Source organism: Ischnura elegans, chromosome 7 (genome assembly GCF_921293095.1).
Source record: "Ischnura elegans chromosome 7, ioIscEleg1.1, whole genome shotgun sequence".
NCBI classification, from domain to species: Eukaryota; Metazoa; Arthropoda; class Insecta; order Odonata; family Coenagrionidae; genus Ischnura; species Ischnura elegans.
Window position 1 is genome coordinate 43,347,306 of NC_060252.1, and position 26,577 is coordinate 43,373,882.

At 38.1% G+C, this 26,577-nt stretch overlaps 1 protein-coding gene across 2 annotated transcripts; it reads right to left on the minus strand.

Annotated features, from left to right (window-relative positions):
* Window positions 1-8,954: 8,954 nt before the first annotated feature.
* On the minus strand, window positions 8,955-14,857 carry LOC124162081. Of its 2 annotated transcripts, none has more exons than XM_046538445.1 (5): window positions 14,722-14,857; window positions 11,951-12,020; window positions 11,609-11,786; window positions 10,628-10,735; window positions 8,955-9,337 (listed from the first exon to the last, which is right to left on the minus strand). In XM_046538445.1, exons 2-5 carry the CDS (start codon window positions 11,998-12,000, stop codon window positions 9,245-9,247), a joined length of 429 nt encoding a protein of 142 aa, XP_046394401.1. In that variant the 5' UTR covers window positions 12,001-12,020; window positions 14,722-14,857; the 3' UTR covers window positions 8,955-9,244. The 2 variants fall into 2 exon arrangements, with proteins under 2 accessions (XP_046394401.1, XP_046394402.1); XM_046538446.1 differs by having other exon boundaries at window positions 11,933-12,020; window positions 14,722-14,856.
* Between the last annotated feature and the right edge of the window lie 11,720 nt (window positions 14,858-26,577).

Here is a 26,577-nt window from a genome sequence, read left to right on the forward strand (position 1 = left end):
GTTTCGTGGAAGATAAGGTAGCAGGTACATTCGTGAAAGACGCTGAAATACGCCTAATAGGTTAAAAAGAGTAAGTGATGTCATAGAAAAATTCTGTTATCCCGAATTTCTTATTTCTACCGAGCATCAGAGCACGAAACGCACGCACTGTTATCATCACGTACATATCCACCTATTTACCAGTTTGGCAAGAATTTTTTTCTACTATCTTCTAAAGTCATTTAAGAGGTTGATGATATGGCAGTCCACACGTGCGTCATCAACACTAAACCAATATTTTATTCGTTTAAAAAGCTTAAAATACACTATCTTACTAACTGGGGACTATATAAGAGAGAAGTTCCAGAGAAATAGCTTTAAACAGTCGCTGCGCCGCTGCCCTACACATTTGGAACAGAATTCTGCAGGGATCCCGCGGGGATAAACTTCAATGGCTGGGTATAAGTTGTTCCAAAACACGGCAGAGAAGGAGAAAAATAGTTGTTTAAAAATGAGTAATATTGATGCAACTCTACATCAAATTTCGGGATAGATAATGGGTTCTTCTAAACGCCATAGGGCGCGTCAAACTCTATGGGCGCGTCATTCGTAACAGGGAGAAGGGTCGAAAGTCAACTTGAAAAAGTCGCTCAGGGCGCTTGACACGGGGCGATAGTAGTTTTCAGCAACTCAAAAGAGTAGTCAAGTGTATCAGAGCCCTCGAACAACTACAAGGTATAGAAGAAAAACTTTTATCTAGTTCTATTACGTAGGCCTTTGTGTTCAATTTCTCAGGGAAAGGAGCTCTCCACCCCTGTCTCCCCGCACGGGTAGAATAGGGTAGTTTCCTTCATCAAAGAAAACGAAAGGCATTGATTGCGATTCGTTACCCACCATTACTGTATTCATAATATACAAATTATTTCGTTTTAGAAATACCGGTCTAGACGAATGGCAATGGTCCATTTTTATCCTCATTTGAAAAGGGCCAGATTGGCGCCCATGCGATGCCACTCCACGTGACGTCACAGGGACCAAGTTTCTATACGAGAAGATAGGAGTTATACGTCGTCTGAGGTTACCAATGCATGCATGAGGCGCAGAGCTCAGGGAAATATGTCTTAATAATCACTTATTAAAACAGGCTAAGGTCGGAAAGTTTTCTTCATTTGATAAGGTATTAATAATCCTTATTTAAGCCAAGCGCTACCAGCCAGCAGAGTACTCAGCTACCCGCTAGCAGCCTGCGGCGTATCAGCGCTAAGCCTCGCCTCAAGGTCACCTCACCGGGCGGGAGGGGCAACCAGAAATACGACGTACGGAGAGATTTCCCGGCATTCATACTTATGCGTCGCGTTTTCGCGCGCTTGAAAATTTTCACTTTTCATTTAATCGCGAAAAATAGATATCGTCATGTAAAAATCTAAAAGCGTAAAATACGTACTCCAGGGGTAATAATCTTTCGATTTAGGCAATAAAAAAATAATAGGAAACCACCCTATTTCTGGCGAGGGGAGCCGAAATTTTAGTTCTCTTACACTTTACACGTTGCTTACGGATGGCGAGGATACTCGTAATTTTTTCCGAACGTTTCGGACAAATGACGGAGATTCTCGTCATTCAGGCGCGTCAACTTCAGCAATTACAAAAAATACCATACTAAAACAAACTAGATATTTGGTAGTACGTTTTCAGTTGTTATTCCTTACTTATCGCGAATGGAAGTATCGTAATGTTTGATTAGGAAAAGTTGTATTAAAAACATTAGCTTTTTAATCACGTTTAATCCAATGAATTCGTTCGGCCAAATTGGCATATATTTTCAACTTCTATGCCTCTACCCAGGTATGTCGTTCCTCTACTCCATTACGCAACGTGTTGAAATATACCTAAGACCGAAACATTCTTTATTGAGGCTTTCGCGGTGGGGTTAGTTTCAACACAGTCACTTTCACCTAGGAGAACTTGGTATTACAAGGTTAATAAAAACAAGAGCTCAAGGTGGCTACGCATTTACCAAAACCAAGGACAATAAACAAACATACAACGAAATTATTATTAAAAAAAAAAGGAAATGAAAAAAGATAACGAACTCATCGGACAGTTTACGAGATACCTTCAATGGAGGAGACATATAGTCTAGTGATGGAAAAATCGATTTCAATTAAAACCGAAAATCGAGTTTTAAATGCCACAGATCGAAGAAATCGAGAAAGAGCCTTGGACGTCGATTTTCGATCCAAACTCAATTTTTCAACTTCGATTATGACCATTTCGTTCGATGTCATTAGCCTCACTACCGGCTTATGATAACCTCATCCGGCCACTATGAAAGACTTTTCTATAATGCTGGTAAAATTGAAGAGCACGCCCTAGATCATCAAGAAAGCCTAGCAATCCGTTGATACCTCTTAAACATTTTAGTGAAGCCAAATGGTTACAAGCTGTGATCCCAAAACTGTGATGCATGTGCATGTATAATTTTTTTGCAACTAATAATTCAGGCATGTACTCTTACTAGACTTTTTGGGATTTTTCCTCTAAATCTCCAATACGTATTTTGAATGTTTTTCGAACGTATAAAGAACATGTTTCTGAACTAACTGTATTTTCAAAGAACTGTCATTTTCTTTTTGATTAATCAAACTTTAGGGTCCAATTTCGATTTTTGTTAAAAAGTCGAGTTTTTCATTTCGATTAAAAATTGATTGCTCGAAACATCAATTTTGACCAACATTTGTCCATCACTAATCCAGCGGTCATCGCCGAGTTTAAATAAATGAGCATCGAATTTCGAAGTTCCGAAGTCATTAACTAGGTATCGTATGAGCTCGTTGTCTCTCGTCATTACGTTAACTCGAAAACAAGTCAAATTGATTATTGGCGCTTTCAAAAATGCCCGAAGAGTGGCGTAATTAGCTTACTTCGGTAAAGTGATGACTACCGATGTTATGCTTGCTGCCACTGTCGGCTACAAAAATGGATGAAAGGAGTAAAAAAAAAAAAAAAAAAACTTCTGATATGACAGGTTGCAGTCCTTAGGAAAGGCATTTCGCAGTCGGCGATTTTGGGACTGGAAGAGACTATTTTCAACAACGCTGAAGTAGCAGTGATAGGGTAGCACCAGATTACTAACATTCTCGATTTTCGGCTTCCAAGTTTTATAATCATCAAATGTCTGTAATGACCCGATGGAGACTCCGAACAGCCATCACCGATTTTATGCACCCGAAGGCAGCGTTTAAAATTTCAATCAGGCTTGAATAGAAAATGTTACGAAATATAATCAATCGCTGTCATTACTCTAACGATCGAAGATTTATCAATATTGAATTTTAGTTCTCTTGGATTTCTTTTTTTGTGGATTCAAAACTTGCTCGATTTAACACTTCTGTGTATATTAACTTATTCACGTATTAAGAGTGTGTTGACGGAGGACGTCGGTTGCTGGCGCCGACATTTCGGCGCCGATAAGCACGAATAAGCGCGAGTAAAAGTTATCATTATGTGTCTGTTCATACACTAAGTTTGCTCGGACTTGTCGGCGCCGGTTGTAAGCGCCAGGCTCGTTTCACATGGATGCGGACGGTCCGCGTTCCGCGCTACGCGCGCGGAGGGCGGTCGCCGTTGTTCACATAGGCGCGAACGAAATCCTTCCGCGTCCAGCACAATGTCAGCTGGGTGGAGCCTACCAAGGTGGAAGAACGTCATACTACCAAGTGTAATTCAAGCAATTGCTGTACAGTACCAGGTAAGAAAAAAGGAAGAAAAGTGCCCGTCAATGGAGGTTTAGGGTGCACCCTATCGTGGCACGAAGAAAATTAAAAGCAGCTTTCGTGACCACATTAACTGAGCTACGCGCCGATGAATATAATTTTTTCAATTATTTTTTCCAGTGCCAATTAGACTATTCATAGCGAAAAGACGCACTTGCACTGTTATCTCCAAGTTCGCTCTAATACCAATGACAAATCTGCTTGGTCCGCGTTCATGTGTAAACACAAACCTGTCTCTGTGGCCCGTACGCGCGCGGATGATCCGCGGGGCGGAGGGCCCACGCGGATGTCTCCTCCGCGTGCGGAAGCTTACCATTTAAAAAGTCAATGAAACCTTATCCGCGCGCGTAACGCGGACCGTCCGCGTCCAAGTGAAACGGGCAAAGTTTGAAACATTATTTCCAGCTCCTGCAACGCCGGCAGACTCCAACTGTGTAGGAGTGAAGTGCGGTGCGTGCACAGTGATTTCTCGAAATTTCATTGAAATGGTTGCTACCGACAGAGGCGCAGCTAGGAATTAAGGCAAGGGGGGGGTTTTAGGCGCATCCAATACTTACGGGTGTTGGGGCATTGCATACCCATTAGGGTAAGCAGGTGTTGCGGGGGCCCTCCTCCAGAATAATTTTAAGATTAATGGTTCAAAATGGCGAGTTTTACGGCTTTCTGAGGGATGTTTGATAAAACTAATACTATTTTATAAGTAATACTGATCAAAATAAGTAAAATGGATTAAACTTAAAAATTTCTCAAAACTCTGGGGGGTGTTTTGTCCCCCCCTCGCTGCGCCACTGGCTACCGATGAACTCATAGCACAAGTTTTTCATAATCAGCAATATGGGACAGGAGACTGAAAGTGCATAGCAAGAGACCCCGTGTAGAAAAGTGCTAGAGGGAGATATTCGTTCGATATTAATATCATGCACCCCTCCTCCCTTGCTGTCCAGCTGAAACTCGACATTTTCCAATAAAAATAAATTCATCATCTCTCGACGAAGACATCTCGACAACTGAGGACCAAAACTTGCCTCCAGCTTTTTACGTGCAAGGCCGAAATAACTGCCCTCTGTAAACGCCACAAACAGGCTGCAGAATTTCAGGCGCTTGTAACCTGCGTTTTACGTGAACGCACCCTTATCTTTTATGGAGGAAGTAGTATCTTTGCTCAGCAATCCTATGAGTATGTGTTCAGTATTATCTCTGTTCAGCAATTATAATTATCGGGAGTTTGAGGAGATACTTACTGGTTGAGAACTGGCACTAGTTTCGCTCACGTGCATGTGCTTTACTTATTATTTTTCGTTACAATGAAAGGCTTAGCGAGTTACATACAAAACTCACCCACAGCCAAAAACCTTGAAGAGGCAAGCAGAATGTTATTTGCATGGATGCACAACAGTCGTACACGATTAGCCGTTCGCAATATTTAGTAGCCTCTGCGTGCTGCAGTCACTTGGAAAACTTGGGCATTTGTTACACATTGTGGTTTTAATGACCTTTACAGGGTAGGGTTATACCCAAGGTTCTTAAAGTAAAGGTTGCCTCATTCGCGACTCGGGCTCCCATTGGCTTGACGTCACGGTAGACCCAACTTCCAGCGCCATTTCAAATTCTAGCCTTTCCGCGGGCCTAACTGCTTACCGCGGCGAGTTCTTGAATTTACCCTCTATCGAACACTATAAGCCGAATTTTAAATTGAAGGCCGATTTATGAAAATAATGATGATAAGATTTAAAAAAAAGATAAATTCGTGTATTCAGGCGCCATAATTTCCTGATGAAGTGATGAAATGGGAAGGTGTGCGAGTTGATTCCGTGTCCACACTTCCTTCCTGTAACTCTCAAAACACTGTTTTCCTTGCTACTTCCGCAATATAATTTAAACTTAGATTAATATGGCTGGGAGGAAAATACGCAAAAACCAAATTAGTTGCTTCAAAAAATTACAGTTCTGCAACTTTTTAAATAGAAATTATGCTCGTTTTCATTCTTCGCCGGGCTTTGAAAATACAGACTGTCCCAAGGGTCGTGTGTCATTTTTGACCTGTAAATTTAGTAACTTTGCATGGAGCAATGTTCATTATAATTAGCATATGTACTTATGGGAAAAGGTCCTAAGTTTTGTTGAGTGTAAAAATTTTTTTACAATTTTGACCTTTTGACCTCACAATGTGGGTCCAAACCAAAATTTGCCTTAATTTCAATGTTTAAAAAATCGAGATAGAAAAAAGTCTGAATTTCATTGACCAAGATGACTATTCTTAGGTTTTCGGACACGAGAAACCCGAAAATAATACTTTTATTCACGAAAATTCAACTGTTGACCCAGTAAGGTCACCGTCAAGGTCATAAAGGTGGCAAAAAGAATAGTATACCAACAAAGGTGTCGATCCATGGGTTTTATAGGGTGCCCAAGTCATTGGTAAAGTCCAAAAACCCTTATTATTCGCTAATTGACCTCCGAGGGTCACAATGGGGGTCAAAGTTCATAGAGTTAAACGTCGGGCCATCATGACAACCAACGTGTCAAACCATGGGTTTTGAAGGGTGCCAAAGTCGGTTAGGCAGTTCATAGATCCGTAGTGTGGATGTTTTGACCTCTGAGGGTCAGAATGGGGGTCAAAGGTCATCGGGTTAAACGTCCGGAAATCATGATAACCAGCGTGTCAAACGATAGGTTTTGGAGGGTGCCAAAGTCGGTTAGGCAGTTCATAGATCCGCTCATAGACTTTTGCTGTTGAGGGTCACAATGGGGGTCAAAGGTCATAGAGTTAAACCTCGGGCCAATATGACAGCAAAAGTGTGGAACCATGGGTTTTAAAGTGTGCCCAAGTCAGTTTTGCTGTTCGTAGATCCATATTGTCGATTTTTTTTACCACCGAGGGTCATAATGGGGGTCAAAGGTCATAGAGGTATGTTTTGAAGTAATAGGAAAACTAATGTCCCCAGCCAAAGGTTTAGAAGGGTGACCAAGTGAGTGCTAGTAGTACACATATCCACTGTCTTTTCCGACAAGCCTCCCCCGCCCTCTTAGTTTCGAGCCGTTGTTGATTATTTATTTCCCTAGACCTCCTTTTTCCCGACTCTGTGTCCGCGCACTATTGTCCGCGCAGCGTGTACTAGAAAATTCCAGGTGTGCGTTATAACGATTTTAAAAATTCTAAACTGGAAGACCTAGAAAGTGTAATGTTGCAGGAGCTTCAAAAGAAGAAGAGCATGGCAATCGAAACCATATCTGCAATTGGATGGTTGACTAGCACAATGAAAACTCCATGTTAACATTTCAGTTTATTATCCTATTAATGTTGTCGTTTTATGATATTTCTCTTAAATCGTCAAATTTTTAACACATTACTTGATACCATCAAAATAAAAGCTGGATTCATCCATTGCTTTTATTTTTTACCTTAAGGTTTTGGACATATCCAATATCTTTTTAAACGGAGTTTTGTCTTACACTTTGGGCGACAAATCAAAAGAATATTTAGAGAAATAAATAATCAACTGCGGCGTTAAAGTAAGAGAGCACGGGGGGCCTGTTGGAGAAGACTGCGAGGAAATGGAAAAATTTCGGAAGGAAGGCATGGTAAGCGCGTTGCATACTTTCTTACTCTATGGTTTAACTTTATGACCTTTGACCCCATTACGAATTTCGGAGGTCAAAAATCAACAATACGGATCTATGAACTGCCTAACCGACTTTGGCACCCTCCAAAACCTATCGCTTGACACGTTGGTTGTCATGATTGCCCGAGGTTTAACCCTATGACCTTTGACCCCCATTGTGACCCTCGGAGGTCTAAAAATCAACACTACGGATCTATGAACTGCCTAACCGACTTTGGCACCCTCCAAAACCTATCGCTTGACACGTTGGTTGTCATGATTGCCCGAGGTTTAACCCTATGACCTTTGACCCCCATTGTGACCCTCGGAGGTCTAAAAATCAACACCACGGATCTATGAACTGCCTAACCGACTTTGGCACCCTCCAAAACCTATCGTTTGACACGCTGGTTATCATGATTTCCGGACGTTTAACCCGATGACCTTTGACCCCCATTCTGACCCTCAGAGGTCAAAACATCCACACTACGGATCTATGAACTGCCTAACCGACTTTGGCACCCTTCAAAACCCATGGTTTGACACGTTGGTTGTCATGATGGCCCGACGTTTAACTCTATGAACTTTGACCCCCATTGTGACCCTCGGAGGTCAATTAGCGAATAATAAGGGTTTTTGGACTTTACCAATGACTTGGGCACCCTATAAAACCCATGGATCGACACCTTTGTTGGTATACTATTCTTTTTGCCACCTTTATGACCTTGACGGTGACCTTACTGGGTCAACAGTTGAATTTTCGTGAATAAAAGTATTATTTTCGGGTTTCTCGTGTCCGAAAACCTAAGAATAGTCATCTTGGTCAATGAAATTCAGACTTTTTTCTATCTCGATTTTTTAAACATTGAAATTAAGGCAAATTTTGGTTTGGACCCACATTGTGAGGTCAAAAGGTCAAAATTGTAAAAAAATTTTTACACTCAACAAAACTTAGGACCTTTTCCCATAAGTACATATGCTAATTATAATGAACATTGCTCCATGCAAAGTTACTAAATTTACAGGTCAAAAATGACACACGACCCTTGGGACAGTCTGTATTTTCAAAGCCCGGCGAAGAATGAAAACGAGCATAATTTCTATTTAAAAAGTTGCAGAACTGTAATTTTTTGAAGCAACTAATTTGGTTTTTGCGTATTTTCCTCCCAGCCATATTAATCTAAGTTTAAATTATATTGCGGAAGTAGCAAGGAAAACAGTGTTTTGAGAGTTACAGGAAGGAAGTGTGGACACGGAATCAACTCGCACACCTTCCCATTTCATCACTTCATCAGGAAATTATGGCGCCTGAATACACGAATTTATCTTTTTTTTAAATCTTATCATCATTATTTTCATAAATCGGCCTTCAATTTAAAATTCGGCTTATAGTGTTCGATAGAGGGTAAATTCAAGAACTCGCCGCGGTAAGCAGTTAGGCCCGCGGAAAGGCTAGAATTTGAAATGGCGCTGGAAGTTGGGTCTACCGTGACGTAACGGGACTTCTGCTGGCGCATGCGCAGCTACGAATGAGGCAACCTTACCGTCTAAGATCCTTGGGTTATACCCTAAAAAAATAAATTGATTTAAATCAGTGCTGTTTCCAAAGATTTATTGGTTAGAGCTGAAATTCATCGATTGATTTGTCGATCATTTGTAGTTAAGCTCGGCAACAGGTTAACAACTGAGGAAGATATAATTACAACGACCACTTAATTGGGTTAATCGATGACGTTATTGATGTAATTCACTTTAAGTTGAGATTTTCTGTTGGTGTCCACGGTGGTGAAATGCGTGTCCAGTTGTAGAGTTTTCCAAGATGGTAAACAATTCATCGTCACATGGTCTAGAGTTCTCGTTACTCGGGTACCAATGGATTCATTCACATTAACAAGGAGTTTTATTGCGGCAGCAAAGGTTGGTGTTGATGGTGTAAACCGGTTTCCATTCTTTGTTGCAAACTCTCGCATAGATGATGTTCTGAAAAGTTCATAATACACATGTGCTTTAGCGAATTGCAGAGTTATATTGCAAAAAACAGGTTTACTGTGTCATGGTACTGGTTCACAAGATACACCAAATGATTGCACAAAAATACGCAAGATTGGTAGTGAAAAGAAGAGTGTTTCCTAGATTCTGAAAATTTTCGTCTGAAATTGGTCAAAAATTATGCTTAAAAATGCTTTGTTGATGCTTAATATTAATTTTTCCGAAACCTAAAAATTTGCTCTCGGGAGACGAAATGAGTGGTAAACAATTGACTAACATAATGACAATATCAGAAAATTGAAGCACTTTGCTAATAAAAAAGAATCTACTACAAATGTGATTTGCCTTCGAAATTTAACGCATTGAAAAGTTTTTATTTTTTTAAATTATCATTTTCGCATTGCAAACCATTAATTGCAATCGGTCCGGTCTACAACGAGGCAATTAGTGATCATGGACGTTTACTTACAATGTATGCTACAAGGCTACACCTCTTGTTAGAGTTACTCTGCTCATTCCGTAGTTCAAACTTATGCATACGATGTGAGAACATATATTTTGAAAACTCCTCTTAAGGCGGTTTCACACTGTCAAATTCCGTTCAAGACTCGTTGAACAAGCTTTCTCGAATGGGTATGACGTCATGTCAACCGTCATACCTGTGGACATTTCGTCTTCATCAAATTCGTCTTGGTTTGAACGGTTATAAATTCTATTGAATCTTGAATGGTGTTGAAGCGTTTCGACCAATGAATGAATGCTTTCTAGCCTTTCCAGCACTCCCTTGGAGATGAGATGAGTATTCCCATCATGGCCGCCCTCATTAAACTTTACAAGGAACAAACTGTTCATATTAAGTGAACTACCACATGAAGCAGAAGAGAAGTTCGGCAACGCAAGAAATTAATGCAAATTTGTTGCCTGTACGTAAAATTATGATTATAATTCTCTCTCGGTCTCGTTTTACGTTTTTCCTATGTCGATCATGTTTGCCATAGTTATTCAAGTTAAATCAATTTTTTTACAAGAGTGTGAAAGGCCTTTAAGCTTGATTCAAGATATGTTGAACAATCGTTCTTGAAAGACCAATATCATTCAAGACAACTTGTTCCACGTTCCTTATTCATGAAATTTTGAGAGGCGAGAAAGTGCATAAGAATTTTAAAAAATCGTTCTGCAGAGACCCATCTTAGGTCTCAGAATACTAATATTTTTAAGGATGCTTTAGACCAGCAAAAAATAATTAAATTGTAATTTTCCTCTCCAATTAATTACCCGTACCGTTCTTTTGGATGCATCGCCCTTGAGCATCAAGCAGCCGATTTGGTTGGCAGTTTTGCCATCAGGCCTGTTCTGGCTCTGGTCAGTGCTGTCCCCAGCTTGGCGAACCTAAACGTGCAAGGAGTAAAAGTATTAGGTCATTGATTGTAATTTTCAATGGAATAAGGCATCAAGAGCTACTTGGTACCCTGAAGCTGCATTTACACAGAGTAACAGGTTATATAAATAAGTTAGATATAACATTTTTTAGGAAAATTTACATGTTAAATTTAACTTGTTACACGTATTAGTACTAATACGTGTAACAAGTTAATACTTATCCTTTTCGTAAAATATGTTATATCTAGCTATTTTATATAACATGTTAATCTTTGCCAGTGTACACGCAGCTTTACGAATAGGGTACGCCTAGAATTAGGGTAAGGTAGGATATCGATCCCATAACCATCCATAGGAATGGGGTTTGGGGAAAATTTACTTGGGGTAAGGTTTTTGATAGAAGCATTTTTACTCAAATGCTTAGAAAAACAACAAAAAATAAGCTACATTTCCTATTCTTCTTCCTACATTTTTAAAACTAAATCGCTATAAATCCAACTCACATTCCTTACTTCGTCACAGCTAAATTCAAAATGCTATTTGATTTTGGGTAATGATCATCGTGGAAGTAATTAATTAATTAATTAAGTATCCGGATGCTAAGGATATTTTAAAAATTATCTCGGTACTACTCTAAAGTTATTAATAATCCATAATCTGACAAAATTACTCTAAACTACCCAGAGTTTGCTAAAGTCGTAGAAAAATAGAACTTGTAAAATTATCAAAGATCCACTACATTGAATTAAGTACACATATATATTCCGTTATCGACTATGACTACTACCCTACATGAAAACCACAAAAAACCTGCAATTGGACCTACAGGGATAAGAAAAAAAGTCTTCAACACACCACACATAAAAGCATGAGGATACTAACCTTTTCGAGGCATACGCCCGAGCAAGCCTTCTCCGTATTCTCATCGCAACTCGTCAAACCGCTGATCCTCAAGTAGTACATCATCGTATCTAAATCAGGCTTGCTTGGGTCTTTAAGCGATTGCAGCATTGTAGCGCATTCGCAGCTGTTCCCGGTGTTGCCATCAACGCAGTCCGAACTGAAAATTACATTGGGAACAAGAAAACGGGGTGAGTTTCATATTAATGATCGGACTTAAAGCATAAATAATTAAGACAGATGGTGTAAAATAATGTAGATTGGTTTGAGAATTGTTCATGGTAGTAATAAAAGCGTATCACTTACTAAAAGCTAATCACTTACTTAACGTGCTGAAAAACTCCGATCAGTAAAATAACGAGTAATACCTTCATTGTTTAAAAATACAGTTTACCTGAAATAAAAAAATATCAGTATTAAAACCATGCCAAAATTTCGAAAAGCACTAAAGGTAATTCCGGCAAAAAATAGTACTCGATTTCATTCCATATATATTTTGGGATTAGACAAGGGCCTGAAAATTTTGGAATTCGGGAAAAGTAAAGTTTAGTGTTACAAGACAACGTACGAACACACTCAAATTTTATGAGACGGAGCTTTTATTTCAGACAAGACTGTAGCGAGTATGGGGGGAAGAAGGCAGAGGCGAATGCATATGGGGAAGCGGGGGGTGCGCCCCCCCCCCTCGCGGGGCCGTCCGCATTGCCTAACATTGCAGAACCACAATTGTAACTTTTTTATGTCATAAGATGGCATTGTCTTGTAAATGCGTACTATCAGTTTAAATAAAAATTCCTTAAACTTTTCGTGTGACTTAATTATTTTTCATTATTACAAAAGTACAGGTAGCTCAAGATAACTTTTGTTCCCCCCCTTAGTTTTTTCTGTATCCACTTCTGGTAGTAGGGTTTCAAATCTTCCTCAAAATCTTTGCTAGATATGGTCTATAATAAACCTCTTCCAAAATAGCCACGCCATCAAACATAATCCCACCGCTTATAAATTTCCCGGAGAATTTTTTTCTGACCTAGGCCTTTATTCCTTGTTGGAAAATTTCTTTTCCCTTAGCAAGAAGAGGCTCAGGCTCGTCTCTCAGTCGCAATACAATAAGATATGAGTTCGTAAGTAAAAGGAGAAATTTGTATTCTCATTTCAAGCTATTACGGCAGGATGGAGCCTATGAGGAAAAAATTGGGGACATGAAAAAAGTTCAGGCCTAACCATCAAGGCGGCGTAAAATATGAAAACGCATTTTTTTTACTGCACGTAATTTCTTGGAAATGAATCTTAATAATATCAAACAGCATTTAGGATGATTTAAAATGACGTTGAGACTAATAGAAAGAACTCGGTTACAAATATATATGTTGCTGTTGTTTTCCCCATGGTTTTTGGGTCTGCTGCGCGGAAGTTATTTTTAGGATCACGTTTCGTGGCCTATCTTCAGATCTGATCGTTGTACTTGTATACTGAGTCTCAGAAGATATGGCGAGTGTAGGCCACGATACGTTATACTGGAAAACAATGGAGAAAACTGCAATCCAGTGTTGCGAAAGCCTCAAACAGAAATATATTATTGCTTGATATTAATCAAATGTTTACCGGAAGGATTTCTTACAACATAATTTTATTTGCCATTTGTGGAGAATAAGAAGGCATTTTTTATGCCGAAAGTAAAGGCAGAAAATAATTTTTCAAAAATTTCCGTAAGTGAGCCAACACGTTTTGCCAATATGAAACAAAAATACAAGGATTTGTATCAAATTAAGGGTGACAATACTTCATGACGTGCTGTTTAATGACTAAATATTTAAAACGTTAAACGCAACAAATTGCTTCGGCACACTTGATATTTCTGCAAATTCAGCCATTCAACTACATTTCTCTACGTCTTTCGACTTTATAATTTTCAATGATCAAATCGAAGTGACAGTTTCATGGTCCGCACTATGAGAATTGCTAAAAGATGACGTATAGTACTCTATCTATACCTAATACAAACACAATTTTCATTGAAAGCATTCCATAAGAAGCTGATATTCCAATAAAATATCTAACTGCGTTAAAATTTGGGATAGCTTTTGAGTGATAATTAATTATTGAATACAATTTGAATAGAATTAACATTTTACGACAGCTTTGTTGGAACTGTGCAGCAGTCGATTTATCTACCTAGAGATGGGCCAAACTAAATATTATTATTTCAGCATTCCACATTATTTAGAATGTAATTTATTCTTCCGAAAGTTATAATAGTCATCCGCCATATCGATGAAATTTTCCCAATAACAAAAAGGTGAGTAAATTTCCTAATACAATTTAAAAAATAGTTTTCAAACCAGCAGTAAACTCTTTTTTAAGTCTTGTCCACATCAGCTTAACTTGAATTTACTTGGGTCACACATTGTGTCAAAAATTCATAAAGTGCTGTCGCTAGTTTAAATGGCGTATCTAGACTAAGAGTAGCCATTACAGGTGCGAAATTCAGCAAAGGAAAAACCATTCACTTGGATCTAGATTCGTACGTGGATCCCTCGATTGTGCCGCCATGTGATTTATTTAGAATATTATGCGACTAGCGGTCAAAATCGTGACACAGCGCCATAACAGCAAAGCCAGAAATTTGAACGCTAGAGGTGTTTACTCTTGACTGTTTCGAGTACTCCAAGACTAGCCAAAGTCAAGTCGAATGATTTTCTCTCTGAGAATTTCCGCTCATTATTACATTGCAGGTGATTCCGTAAAGTTGTCACCGTGGCTAGACCTGGTATACTAGAATTAGTCTTTAGATCCTCAAATTTCTCTTGAAATTTACCAATTTGAAAAGAAAGTATTTATGTCTACCGACAGACATTAAAACTCATAATATAATAAGTCCTCTAAAAAATTTCTCGATTGCCCCGCGGTTTGTATCCGAAATAATGAAATCAATTGGTAGTGCAAAATAATTCAATCCAAGTTAATTTCTTGTGAACAATGGGTTTGTGTCTGAAGGAATGTAATTAATTGGTCTATTGAACAATAGCCCTGGTTTCGCCAATTTAAGTTGTTGTGAAAAAAGGTTTTAATCTTGTGCAAAGAGACTAAATACTCACGCGACGTGTTTTTCTTCGAATCGGGAATATGAAGTCTAAGTTTTGCCAAGTACTCCTTCGGCCGTACACTCCGGATGAGCTTTTAACCCGTTTGAAGCTCGTGAAAACAGTGTGCATGAATAAGAAGGGAATGTGTCAGTGATAAGGAGAGAAGAGCGGCCGAAAATATACAAGAAAATAGGGACAACAATGCGGAGAAATGAGGAAGACGTGAGAGGGAGACTGCTGACGGATACACTATCGCAATTTGCGAGTGCCGAAATATCTCACACCATTTCTCCCCCTCGACCGAGTCTAGAAACGATGTATCTTAAGACGGCACATGTCTGTATTCCTTTTTCCTATCTCCTCCTTCATGTGAAGCAGAGGAGCACGAATTTCTAAGCATCGAAAGACGGTCATATATGAAACGAATGTCTTGCGACGTGCTCAAACGATTTCAACGGGCGATAAGCATATCGGATTTTTGTTTCGCACGAGAATGCATTCACTGCATGGAAAGTTGTGTTAGGAGTAGTTAATGGGAGGAATGGATAGATTAAGAGGACGCATCGGTGTAGCTCGAACAGTCATTTATTTTCAGCGAAAAGTACTCATCTAAAACTAAAGTTAAAACACTGAAATTATCAGCGTGGCTAAAGAAGACCCACCTCAATGTTTGCGAGTAACTGGAATTTGAAAATTTTTTGTTAGTAATTTCACACGAGTGAAGTTTATACATTTTAGATACGAATGGTGACAAGGCTCTGCTAGATGAACGCTGAAATTTTAATAATAAAAAAATAACGCGTTTTAAGCGAGTAATACGTCTTGAAACATACGAAATACGACCAGTCGAAAGTGAGTAATGAGTCGTCTTAAAATAGGAACAGGAATAGGATAGTAGGCTTCCTACGTAGGAGGTTATTGCATCCGTCTTTCGGTGAGTAATATTGATTGAACCATCAGGAGCCAGGTATCGATGATATGTGACAAAAATGAACTCAATGCAATTAAATGACGATATCCTCTCCCTAAGAAAAAGCGAGAAATTGTACATCTGGCCATTTTGTGGAGAACCTAAAGTGCTGAACACACGGGGAATCACGCAACTTCGAAATTTTTTCCTCACCTTTGAAATTCGGATTTTAATTGCAACTTCAATTTGGAGGATATTTCCTTCAAATATTTATTCCATTATATTTCTCTCGTAATCGCAGCGTCTCATGACCAATCCAGCGTTCCTTTACATTGACGCTTCGCATTTCCCTTTCCTCACTTTCTCTTCGGTTTAAATCCTCGTTTCACACTCTTTCCTTACATTTGATCTACAACACCCGCAGCAAGCATCAGGTCTCGAAGTTTTTAAAAATTCTAATCAGTTCTCTCAAGTGCAGACTGATTGCACGTCGAAAATGCTATGCTCTGTTGGAGAGAGTTTGAGGAATGAGCTGGTATTAGGTAAGTGCCGCCATGTGATTTTTGCTGCCGGACTATTAGCACGTAGGAAGCCAGAGATGAATTCATTTTGAGCTATCATTACAAGCAATATTCGCGAAAGATGAATCTAAAGAGCAGGAATCATCATGAAGGATGTATCAAAATTCATGGTTGAGCCACTACACCTCTCATGAAATTGAAATAATTTCTTATGCGCGAAAAAATTCTGTGAATACCTTATATTTTTTTATTGGCAATCTGTAAAAAAGTGAGCGATGTCCACAATATAAGATCGATTTAATGTTGCGAATTCGTAAATTTACCAAACTGTTACAAAAAGAGATACAATTAACGAAATGGTTAAGTTAAACGATTTGGCCAAAATAAAAAGTGCACCAATCGGTGTGAAAATAGGTTTCTCGATGTAACACGTGGGCTAAATACGAAAAGTTAAATTTGGAAAAATTGATTTTATGACCCATAAAAAATTAGAGGTCCTAGAGATAACGTAATTGAGAAAAAAATTAGTGTTTCGACAATTTTTCCTAGGGTTTCAGACGATTTTACAGGGAGTCAATTGTATGACTTTTTGTCTTACCTGGTATCATTCCTCCACACATTTGTATAAATCAGTCGGGCATTCAATAATTTAACCACGGGGAAATTGATCCGAATATCAAACCAAATCAATGAAGTCATATGTAAAAGAATGAAATACTGTGAATTATGATAGAATTTTCACAAATGGTATCAAAGTTATTGCATTCGAGATCCCGGTTGATATTTGTCTCTACCCTCCTGGTAGTTACTAAAATTGCCAGGAGATGCCACTCTTGTTTGGAGCCAAACAGAGTTCTCTATATTGCCATATAATAACTACGAAGTTGAGTCGTCGCAACCTGCCATGTTTAGTCATATCATTAATGGCGGGCTGTGTTGTTGTATAGGAGGAACGTCGAGTTGGTGCAGTTTTTTCCATTTTTGTAATTGATAAAAGTAGGGTAAAAAAGAGGTTCCTGGAGCGATTTCCATTTTTAATTACTCCCCCTCTCCAATTAATTATGCTCCGCCATCTTTAATTACGCTATCACGTGACTTTAAAATCGACTGTCACTTGTTTTATTGATCTCAAGTTGTTTCCCTTTCGTATTCGTATCGTTATTCATCTATTTTTGCTTATCATTTGCTATCTCTGACGTTATTTACTATTTCTCTTTTCGTTTATTTTCCCAATATAGACTGTCACTTGTTTTTCGATCTTCATTTGTTTCCCTTTCGTCTTCTATTATGTTATTCACCCATTTTCGCTTTTCATTTGCTATCTCTGACGTAATGTATCATTACGCTTCTCATTTGTTTTCTCGAATGATTTTCGATCGTCATTTTCTTTTCCCAAGCTGCTTCCCCTCCCCTTAATCTAAGGAGGTACTGGGTTCGATAGGAAATAATTCGACAAATGAAAGAGGTTTGTTGGTAGATTATTATTTTTTTTTATTTCACATATGCACGTTCCTGGAGCGATTTCCATTTTTAATTACTCCCCCTCTCCAATTAATTATGCTCCGCCATCTTTAATTACGCTATCACGTGACTTTAAAATCGACTGTCACTTGTTTTATTGATCTCAAGTTATTGATCTCAATTCATTTGCTATCTCTGACGTAATGTATCATTACGCTTCTCATTTGTTTTCTCGAATGATTTTCGATCGTCATTTTCTTTTCCCAAGCTGCTTCCCCTCCCCTTAATCTAAGGAGGTTCTGGGTTCGATAGGAAATAATTCGACAAATGAAAGAGGTTTGTTGGTAGATTATTATTTTTTTTTATTTCACATATGCACGTTTACAAACATTGACACTATACATAAATTAACAGCAATCACTGTCGAGTACTAATTTTCTTTTACAATTCATGGGTGATACATACGATACATAGGTTTTATTGGTCTGCAACAGTTTATCCAATTCTCTAACACCAATATTTTCGTGAATCCATTTCTGTAATTTTTCACAGTTTTTTACAGCACACGCATACTTTTCTGTCTTATGAACACAGAGACTACACATTACCCCTTCTGCTTTTGGAAGCATTTTAAGGCTAGGTACGTTAATAAATCTTTCTAGCTCTATGACGGGGCGATTAATGAGCGTGGATATCGCAATTGATTTTTCTAATCCTTTGGTAAAGATAAAATTATATGGCATTGTTTCATTCTCGATAATATCATTTAAAAGATAATACGGTACATTTCCCAACCAATTGTCAATTCCATGGTAGTGATTAACAAGCCAATCATTCTCTCGACTATTATCAATAATTGGAGGAAGTTTAAAAACCCACGACTTTCCTCGACCGGAATCTAAATCTTTTATTGCCAATTCACGTATCACAAACAGTTTTTCTTGTCCTTGAACACATGCTTGGAAGTCGACAATAGCTTTGCCCATCCTTCCACATACATCGGGTCTAGGGGAAAATATGTTGTAGCAATGATTGATTGCTCCACTCCGAATATAATCTTCATATCCTCTATACCCAATCTCCGCGCTGCGTGCTCGAAAGATAGGAAGTATTGTTCCAAATCCATCTGATTTTGATCTACTACAGCCACAGCAAGCATCACATTGTCTAGCATATTTGCGAGAACATGCCATTCGTCTTTATTTAATGCAACTTTTTCTTTCCCCTTGGTGGAAAACACAGCGTAATTAATTTCAAAATATTTCTCGAATGAGACGGAGAAAACAGGATTGGCTACTCCGTTAGGGATTTCTGGATTGAATGCACCAGAATTTAAGAATTCCCTGATGTGATGGTCGTTATGTTTAAGAAGGTAAAGGTCGTTGGTAAATAGATCGATTACATCAGAGTCATCCGATATTCTCGCAAATGCTCGTCCATCGCTCAGCCCCCAACCGATGCGAAGAATTTTTTTCCCGCCTAGTGAAGCACCAAGGCAGTATAGTACTTTAAAATCCTCCAAAGGTGAGGGTAATTTTGTCGAGGATTTTATGTGTTGTAAACGACTGGTTTTTTTTTCTATCTTCCTCGAATAATTTTTTCTAGGATTCTTTCCCTTTTCTCGGGTTAACACGAGTGACGTTGAGGGCACGTCTACTCCAGTAGGTGCCTGGATGTACACTGATTCATCGGGTGATTTCTTCTTTTTCTCCCCTTTATTCCTATTATTTTGTTTACTTCCCTTTTCCGTTTCTCTACTCATCATCCGCTTTCTCGGAGATGGCTTACAAGACTTCTCCTCGGTGATATCTTCAGACAGCGTAGCATCATCCACGAATCGAACTCCATTCGAGGAGAGCGTGACTTCTTTGCTGGAAGACTGCATCATGACTAATGGCATTCACAATTTACGCAACCTATTTCTCCAAGTACTTGTTTCTGCTAATGCGCAGCAAGATTGAGACCTTGGATTACATCGTCGCTTTCTCCGTCCATGTGCAAAGACGCGAGAAAAGATCAAGGCCACTTTGAAGTCATTAAGATCGGGGCGGGGAAATAGCCGGGTGAATTGGGTCAGCGTACGATTTATTGACTTGAAGTATGCATACAAGCAGCAGTACTCCCCGCATAAATCAGATTTGAAATTTTGCAACCGCTTACTATTTTTCTTTACCGAGGAAAAGCGACGAAGAAAAACTAGTATATCGGGTACGAAAGGAGGCAGCGCGTATGAGTCAAAATATTCTGCGCGTTTTAGATTGATCACATGAATAGCAACCCAATGAATTCCAGGACGTGTAGAAGGATCAAAATTCCCCATGCGAGATAGTGAAACGTGATTTTCACTCACGGAAGCATCACGAGTGAGATTCCATGCTAGCACAAAGTATCCATGTTGGAACATTTCTAACGTAATTTGGTTCCCGCCATCGGCATGATGTAATCCCAGTGCGGAGAAAAGCTGTCTATAAGCACGTGTGCAAAACTTTTTTTGTACTGTATCGAAGTCTGTTTCAATTCCTCCACACGGATATTCTTGATCATCGACAAAAACAGAACAGTTATACAGGCTAAAGTGACGAAAATTGAATGGATTTTTATTTCTTTTTCCGAGGAATGCATTATCCTCTATCATAACGGCTAGAAGTAAATTCGGGATCCGGCCTAATATTAAATTATCATTGTTAAACATGCTGCTATTCGCAGGAATTGTAAATGATTTCATTTCAACACGTTTATAAGGTAAAATACTAGACATTCCGTCTGAGAGTATTTTTGCATGTGCAACTAGAACGGAATGATCAAGGTCATAATGAGTTGCGTAAAGTGTGGCATCTTCAATTTTCAGAACCCCTTCTCCGTCTGGTTTATCCATTAGAAAGAATGTAGGTTTTGCAAAAGACAGTTCAATGTCCACGTCAACGTTGTTTAGAAGTAGCCTGGATTGATGGAGTACGTCTGCATGTAGTTTCCCTTCCAGTTCTATAAGGTTGCTATTTTCAAACATTTCTTTCCTAGTTTTTAATCCTGTATTTGTTTCAAGACTATCTAAATCTTCTCCATTATCAAGTACCCAACCGATACACTGCAAGTGCGTACGTGCGGCGTCCGTACCATAATTAAGCAGATTTTCTAAATAACTACGGTAGGCGTAATGTTCCGACGTTGTCACTCTTCGCCCATTCAGATACACATTGCAATTTTCAAAAAGAGAATGGAGTATGTTATTTACAATTCCTGGTTGCTCTTGACCACTCACGAACGATTTGTTTCCATTCAAGATTTTGAGCTTAATATTCAGGGATATATCGTTCAAGTCTATATATCTATCACCGTTTCCTTTGATGGAAAATTTTAATTCTGAGTAGGTATCTAGGGCAGTCACTGGTTTGTATGCAACTATTCGGTGGCCTAGAATACTAGCTTGGATGGGACGACGAGAAAATATATCCAAAGACGAGGGGATAACCTGCGTCATTTTCGTTGATGTACCTTCCACCGTCCCAGCCGAAAGACTAATATAATATTTCATTGGATTTGTATTATAATGAAAATATATCCCTTATGCCAGCACCTCGCTGTTTTTTCCCACGTCCTTTCCTTCTCCTTACTGGTCTTCTAATTTTCTTCTTCTTCTTTGAGATGGGATTTCGTTTTATTCTCTTCACCTTTTTAACCTTTCTCTTCTTTTTAACGATTGGAATTGCATTCACAGCCGCTTTTTTACGTGGTCTCTTTGCCGTGCGTAGACCAGCACCCACCATTCGTTCGACTTTTTCTTCAGCACGTCTTTTTAAATTACTTCCCGCCTCCTTAAGACGAGTTTTTAAAATTTCTTTTCCAGGCTTTGTACCGATATCCGTGAGGGCTCCAATTCCTGATTTCACAGCCTCCTCCCCAACTGCTTTCAAACCGCTAGTGAAAAGAGGTCTCACGGATCGCCATAGCCCGCTAAAAAAACTCCCTAATCCGTTCCCTTTCTGTCTATATTGACTGGCTCGGTAAATGGGACCAATCTCACCACCTTTTTGTCTTGAAATGTAATATTTCAAGTATCGATCCACATCCGTAGACATCTTGAAGGATACTGAACTTCATGAAAAATATTACTTTTTTTTAAAGTGAAGAATCAATGCTGCAGGATCGATACTCGATTCAAAAGGGTATGATAGACCCATTTTATCTCCCAGAAATATCTCAATACTATCAAATTCCATCCGTTCAACGGGTACATAATACGGTTGCTGGAATATTTGATGCCTACCCCTCCCAATGTTAATGACTCTTAAACATCTACTCATCGTGTCGCCTATGAATTGCGGTTTCACGAGATCGTTATAAACAAATACGATTCCAACGTATTCCTCTTCCTTGATTTTTGGTGGTTCTTTCCTTTTAATTTCCAATGTGTCAGATGAAGACGTTGGCATTGCCTGACTAGGAGAGAGGATTACCGCACCTTCAGAAATATCATTACCTTTATTCAAATTTGCTATTTCAATATCATATTCTAATAGCCTGTCTTCAGGTATGGATTTTCGAAGTTCACCGAACAATGTTGACAATGTGTAGCTTGGTTTTGTTAAAGTGATTTCATGATCGTTGTTAAGCATTCGAATAGACACCTTATTGTTCACTGGTGCCCTTGCGCGTGGTAAAGATATTTCCACCAGACCCACAACCCATTCTTCGCTTTCATTGAGAGTGATTCGTCGAGGAAGTTTTGTGCGAAAATGAGCGATTGAATTTTCCGGGTAATATTTCGCCGAGCTATCGCTAAGGAGTGTGATATAAAAATCATTCATATTAGCTTAATTATTAAGCAATCTTTTCACAGTGGAAGCTAATATCCAACTGTTGAAACTGTCTCCGTATCCCTTCCATTTAACGAAATATTCCTGCTTAGCACCTTTTCCCCTCCGTCTAAGAATTTTTTCAATTTTGAATTCAGTATTATCAGTTATTCTACTCCGTACTAACTCTCTTCCGTAGAAAGAACCCTTTATTTCCTCACCATTCAAATCTTCCAATTTATATGTGGGTATGTGAAAACCCCTTGAAATGGATTTCACTTTAAATATTTCTGTAGAATAATTCGGTGTGTAACCTTTAGCGAATGGTAACTTTTCCTTGCTAATACGAACATGATCACCAATCTCAAATTTCCTACCGCCATCATCTTGCTTAAGTCGTCTTCTCGACTGATACACAGCAGTTGAAAATGCACTCGATTCGTTTACTTGAGAAGGAGCAATTCCAATACTGGAATGCGTTCGATCATTGTATCCTTTGAGTAGCTTCGGGAGCACACTCACGTAATTATAAGTGTTATTTTTTGTAAAATATTTATACATTTTACTTTTCAACGTTCTGTTAAACCTTTCCACAATGGAGGCCTTAATGTCGGGATTATTTGTGGAAAAGAATTTAACTCCTCGCTCGTCGAGAAATTTTTTGAATTTAACATTAACAAATTCACCACCTTTGTCACTTTGAATTTTCAATGGTTTCCGTTTGTTAAAAATCGAGCGAAAAGCATGTATCTCACTTTCAGGTTTCTTATTTTTTAAGGGTTTAGCCCATGCATATTTTGAAAAGATGTCTATCACCGTAAGAAGATATTGATAGCCATTATTATATTTTTTCAGAGATCTCATATCATTTAGATCACACTGCCAAGTTTCATCGATGTATGATACTTCGTACTTATTGCGAGGAAATCTTTTTCTCATCGGTCTGTGAAGTGTATAGCTATCCTGTGACTCTAACCACTTTTGAACGTTTTCCTTTGAGAATTTTTTCCCCGATGCAGTCCATAGAGCATCTCTAGTCGAAAAACTAGCTGGATTGGAAGGGTCGAAAAAAATTTTGCTTAGGGATGAATCGACCATAGAATTTCTCTTTCCGTAATTGCCTTCTTTCTTTTTTTCTTGGGGTTTGATGTAGGTGTATTTTTTCTCTCCTGTTTTCGACGACTTCCTTCGTCGTCTGATGTTTTCCTTGGAGTTTGCGGGGAAATTGTTATTTTTTTTCCTTTTTTGTTGTCTAGTGATACTGCCCTTTTCTTCTTCTTCCTCGGAGTTGACGGTGAATATGGTACCTTTTTTACTCGTTTTCGACTTCCTCTCCTCGGAGCTGCTGGTGATACTTCTAGATCCGCCAAGTCCATTTGATCCTCTTGTGATAATTCGTCTAATTCGTGTTTTATTCCCACGTCTTTCTTTTCCACCTCTTCGTCCCGAAGTTTTTCTTCCAGTTCGTTCAATATCTCCTCCATCTTCTCCTCCCCTCTTTCTTGGCTTTTTCCCCATTGATCTTCAATTTCTATATAATTTTTCAATATGTTTCTTCCTTTATTCTTTAATTCGTTGAATTTTTCAGCCTTGGGTGTATTACTTCTTTTCTCTGGAGTTCTAGCCGTCTTAAGCTCCGCGAGAGGAATGCTATCCTTAGATTTTGAACTGTTTTCTAAATACGAATTGAGTAATCTCTTATAGTATTGCCATTTCAGAGAGTCTGGGATGTCTTTACGGTCTAAAATCCTCCGCATTTCTTTATCCAAAATTGGAGTATTATAATTATTTCCATAGCCTAATTTACTAATAACCCCATCACTAGGAATATTAAACACTCGTTTTCCTCTTTTAACAGACTCCACCTTTTTTTTGGGTTTACCTTCCTTTGATTTTCCATTAAAATTTGTTCTTTTGGGAGGAGAAAGGACGTTGACTAAATCAAGTGGAGGTAAAATATCGTCACGTTTACTCTCTGAAACAGTTTCTAAGTACGCATCTAAAATTCTCCTATAATGATGCCATTTCTGCGAATCCTCTAAGTCCTTTCTCTGTAAAACAGAATGCATTTCCTTATCTAATTTAGATGATCGCTCAGTTAAATTTTCGGATTTCACTATATCGTCCGGATTCACCAATAGAAACTTTTGAAAACTCATATTAATTATTTAATGAAACTACCTATTAAACCACTAAGCAGAGAACCCAATAGGACTGGTAAAAATCCCCCTTTTTGACTCAATAATCGCCGCTTTTTTTTCAGAGGGACTTTGTAGCAAGCTATTTCTCTAATAGCCTTCTTAAATCTGGTCAATTTCTTCTTAGACTTCGGGCTTATATGAACGTTACCATTTATAATATTTTTACAACACTCGCTTAATGTTTTAATAAGGTCAGAATTTCCTGCTTCAATTATCTTCCTTCTTCTTTGTGGACTAGCTCGACTTAATTCCTTCAAGACACCTTTATTTCGCTTTAATCTTTCCAATTTATTTTTTCTCATATTTACAGAATTTTTTTTGTTTTACAAAGTTTTTTCTTCCATAAGCTTTAATGGGGTGTAAACGTCAGTGATCTCTTCAGGGAAGATATGAGTTCTGAATCTCAGCCGATTGTCAGTTTCCTGAGCAAAGTCTAAGAGTAAATAAGTGTAAGGTTTTGATGTAACCTGCATATATACCTCAGTCAGCCCTCTTGAATCTTGAGGATAGACTTGGCTCGCTAAATATCTAAATTGTGACCGATCCCTCACATTTCTGAAGCAAACAATATATTTTGCGTTAAGAGATATCGTGCGTGAAAATGGGGAACGATAGAAAATATTTTGACTTATTAAAATTATCGAAATATTGCAATGATGCGATCCCTTTGTAAATAATTCGCTAACCTTATTGTTGTTAAAAGAGTCATGCATTAAATCATCAATAATATATAAAGTTGGTGTCTTTTGTGGGTTGATGAAACTTTCGGGGAGTTCGTTTAAAAAATTTACGCCTTTAATTAATGGTTGACTATTTGGTGTAGAACACCATATTATCTTGGATATATCACCTTCAACTAAGTGCGGTAAACTTTTCAGGAATCGTATAACAAAATTTGTTTTACCACAACCAGACGGACCTGCACAAATACAGGTAAAAGGGTGTTTCCATTTCAGAGACATATAATCACTCATCACATTGGTGTGACCTGCGTAAATGCCTTTATTGCAGTAGATTCATTGAATTATATATAAAACACTTATATCAAATTATTTTCATTTATTATTAGTTTTTATGATATGAAAACATTTTTTTTTTGAAAAAAATTAATAGATCACAAAATAAATATATATTGAAAGAAAAATATAACAATGTTTTTTTATAATATAGTATCATGAATTATTAAACAGAACCAATAGATTTACCTTTATGAAAATATTAAAAAACAATACAATTATTAGATTATAATAATTATCAATATTGATAGAAAATATAACAATGTTTTTTTAACAATTTAGTATCGTGAAATATTACACCATTCAGCACTTGAAAAAAAAAACAAAAAAAAATAGATTATCAATAGATTTTTTTAAAAACATTTAACAACAAAAGATTTCACAATTATTTAACTGTTTTTTTTTCTTAATCGCTATCTTCACTGTCCGTCATCATATACGGAAACATTTTTAGTCTTTTAAATACCGAATTATCATTAAAATAACCTTTATAATTGAATCTTTTACACCTAGACTCAATTATCTTTACATCATTAACATACATTAAACCAGCCATTTCCTCAGTCCTACAACTTTGCAAGCAATAGTCCACGGGGTGTATATCCGAAAATAATGATCTTGTGAAGCAATGTTCGCACCAACTTTTTGCACTCGATACTATTTTCACTGCATCTCTAACTAACAAACTTTTTTCAATAACACCAAAAGTGTCTGCTGAATAATTGTTCACAAAACTTCTTAAATCTCTGCATTCGTCCAACACTGGATAAAAGCAAAAAGGACAGAGTAATTCTTGTTCTCCATTCCTTTTGTTTCTAACAAAATGCTTGAACTTTATATGAATCGGTTGTTTACCTCTTAACATTATAACAATTTGCCCATCGAAATAACTCAAATCTCTTATCCCGAAGTATTCCGAGAGAGTGAAATCTCGTCGGAAAATTATGTTTGCACACGTTTTCCCTC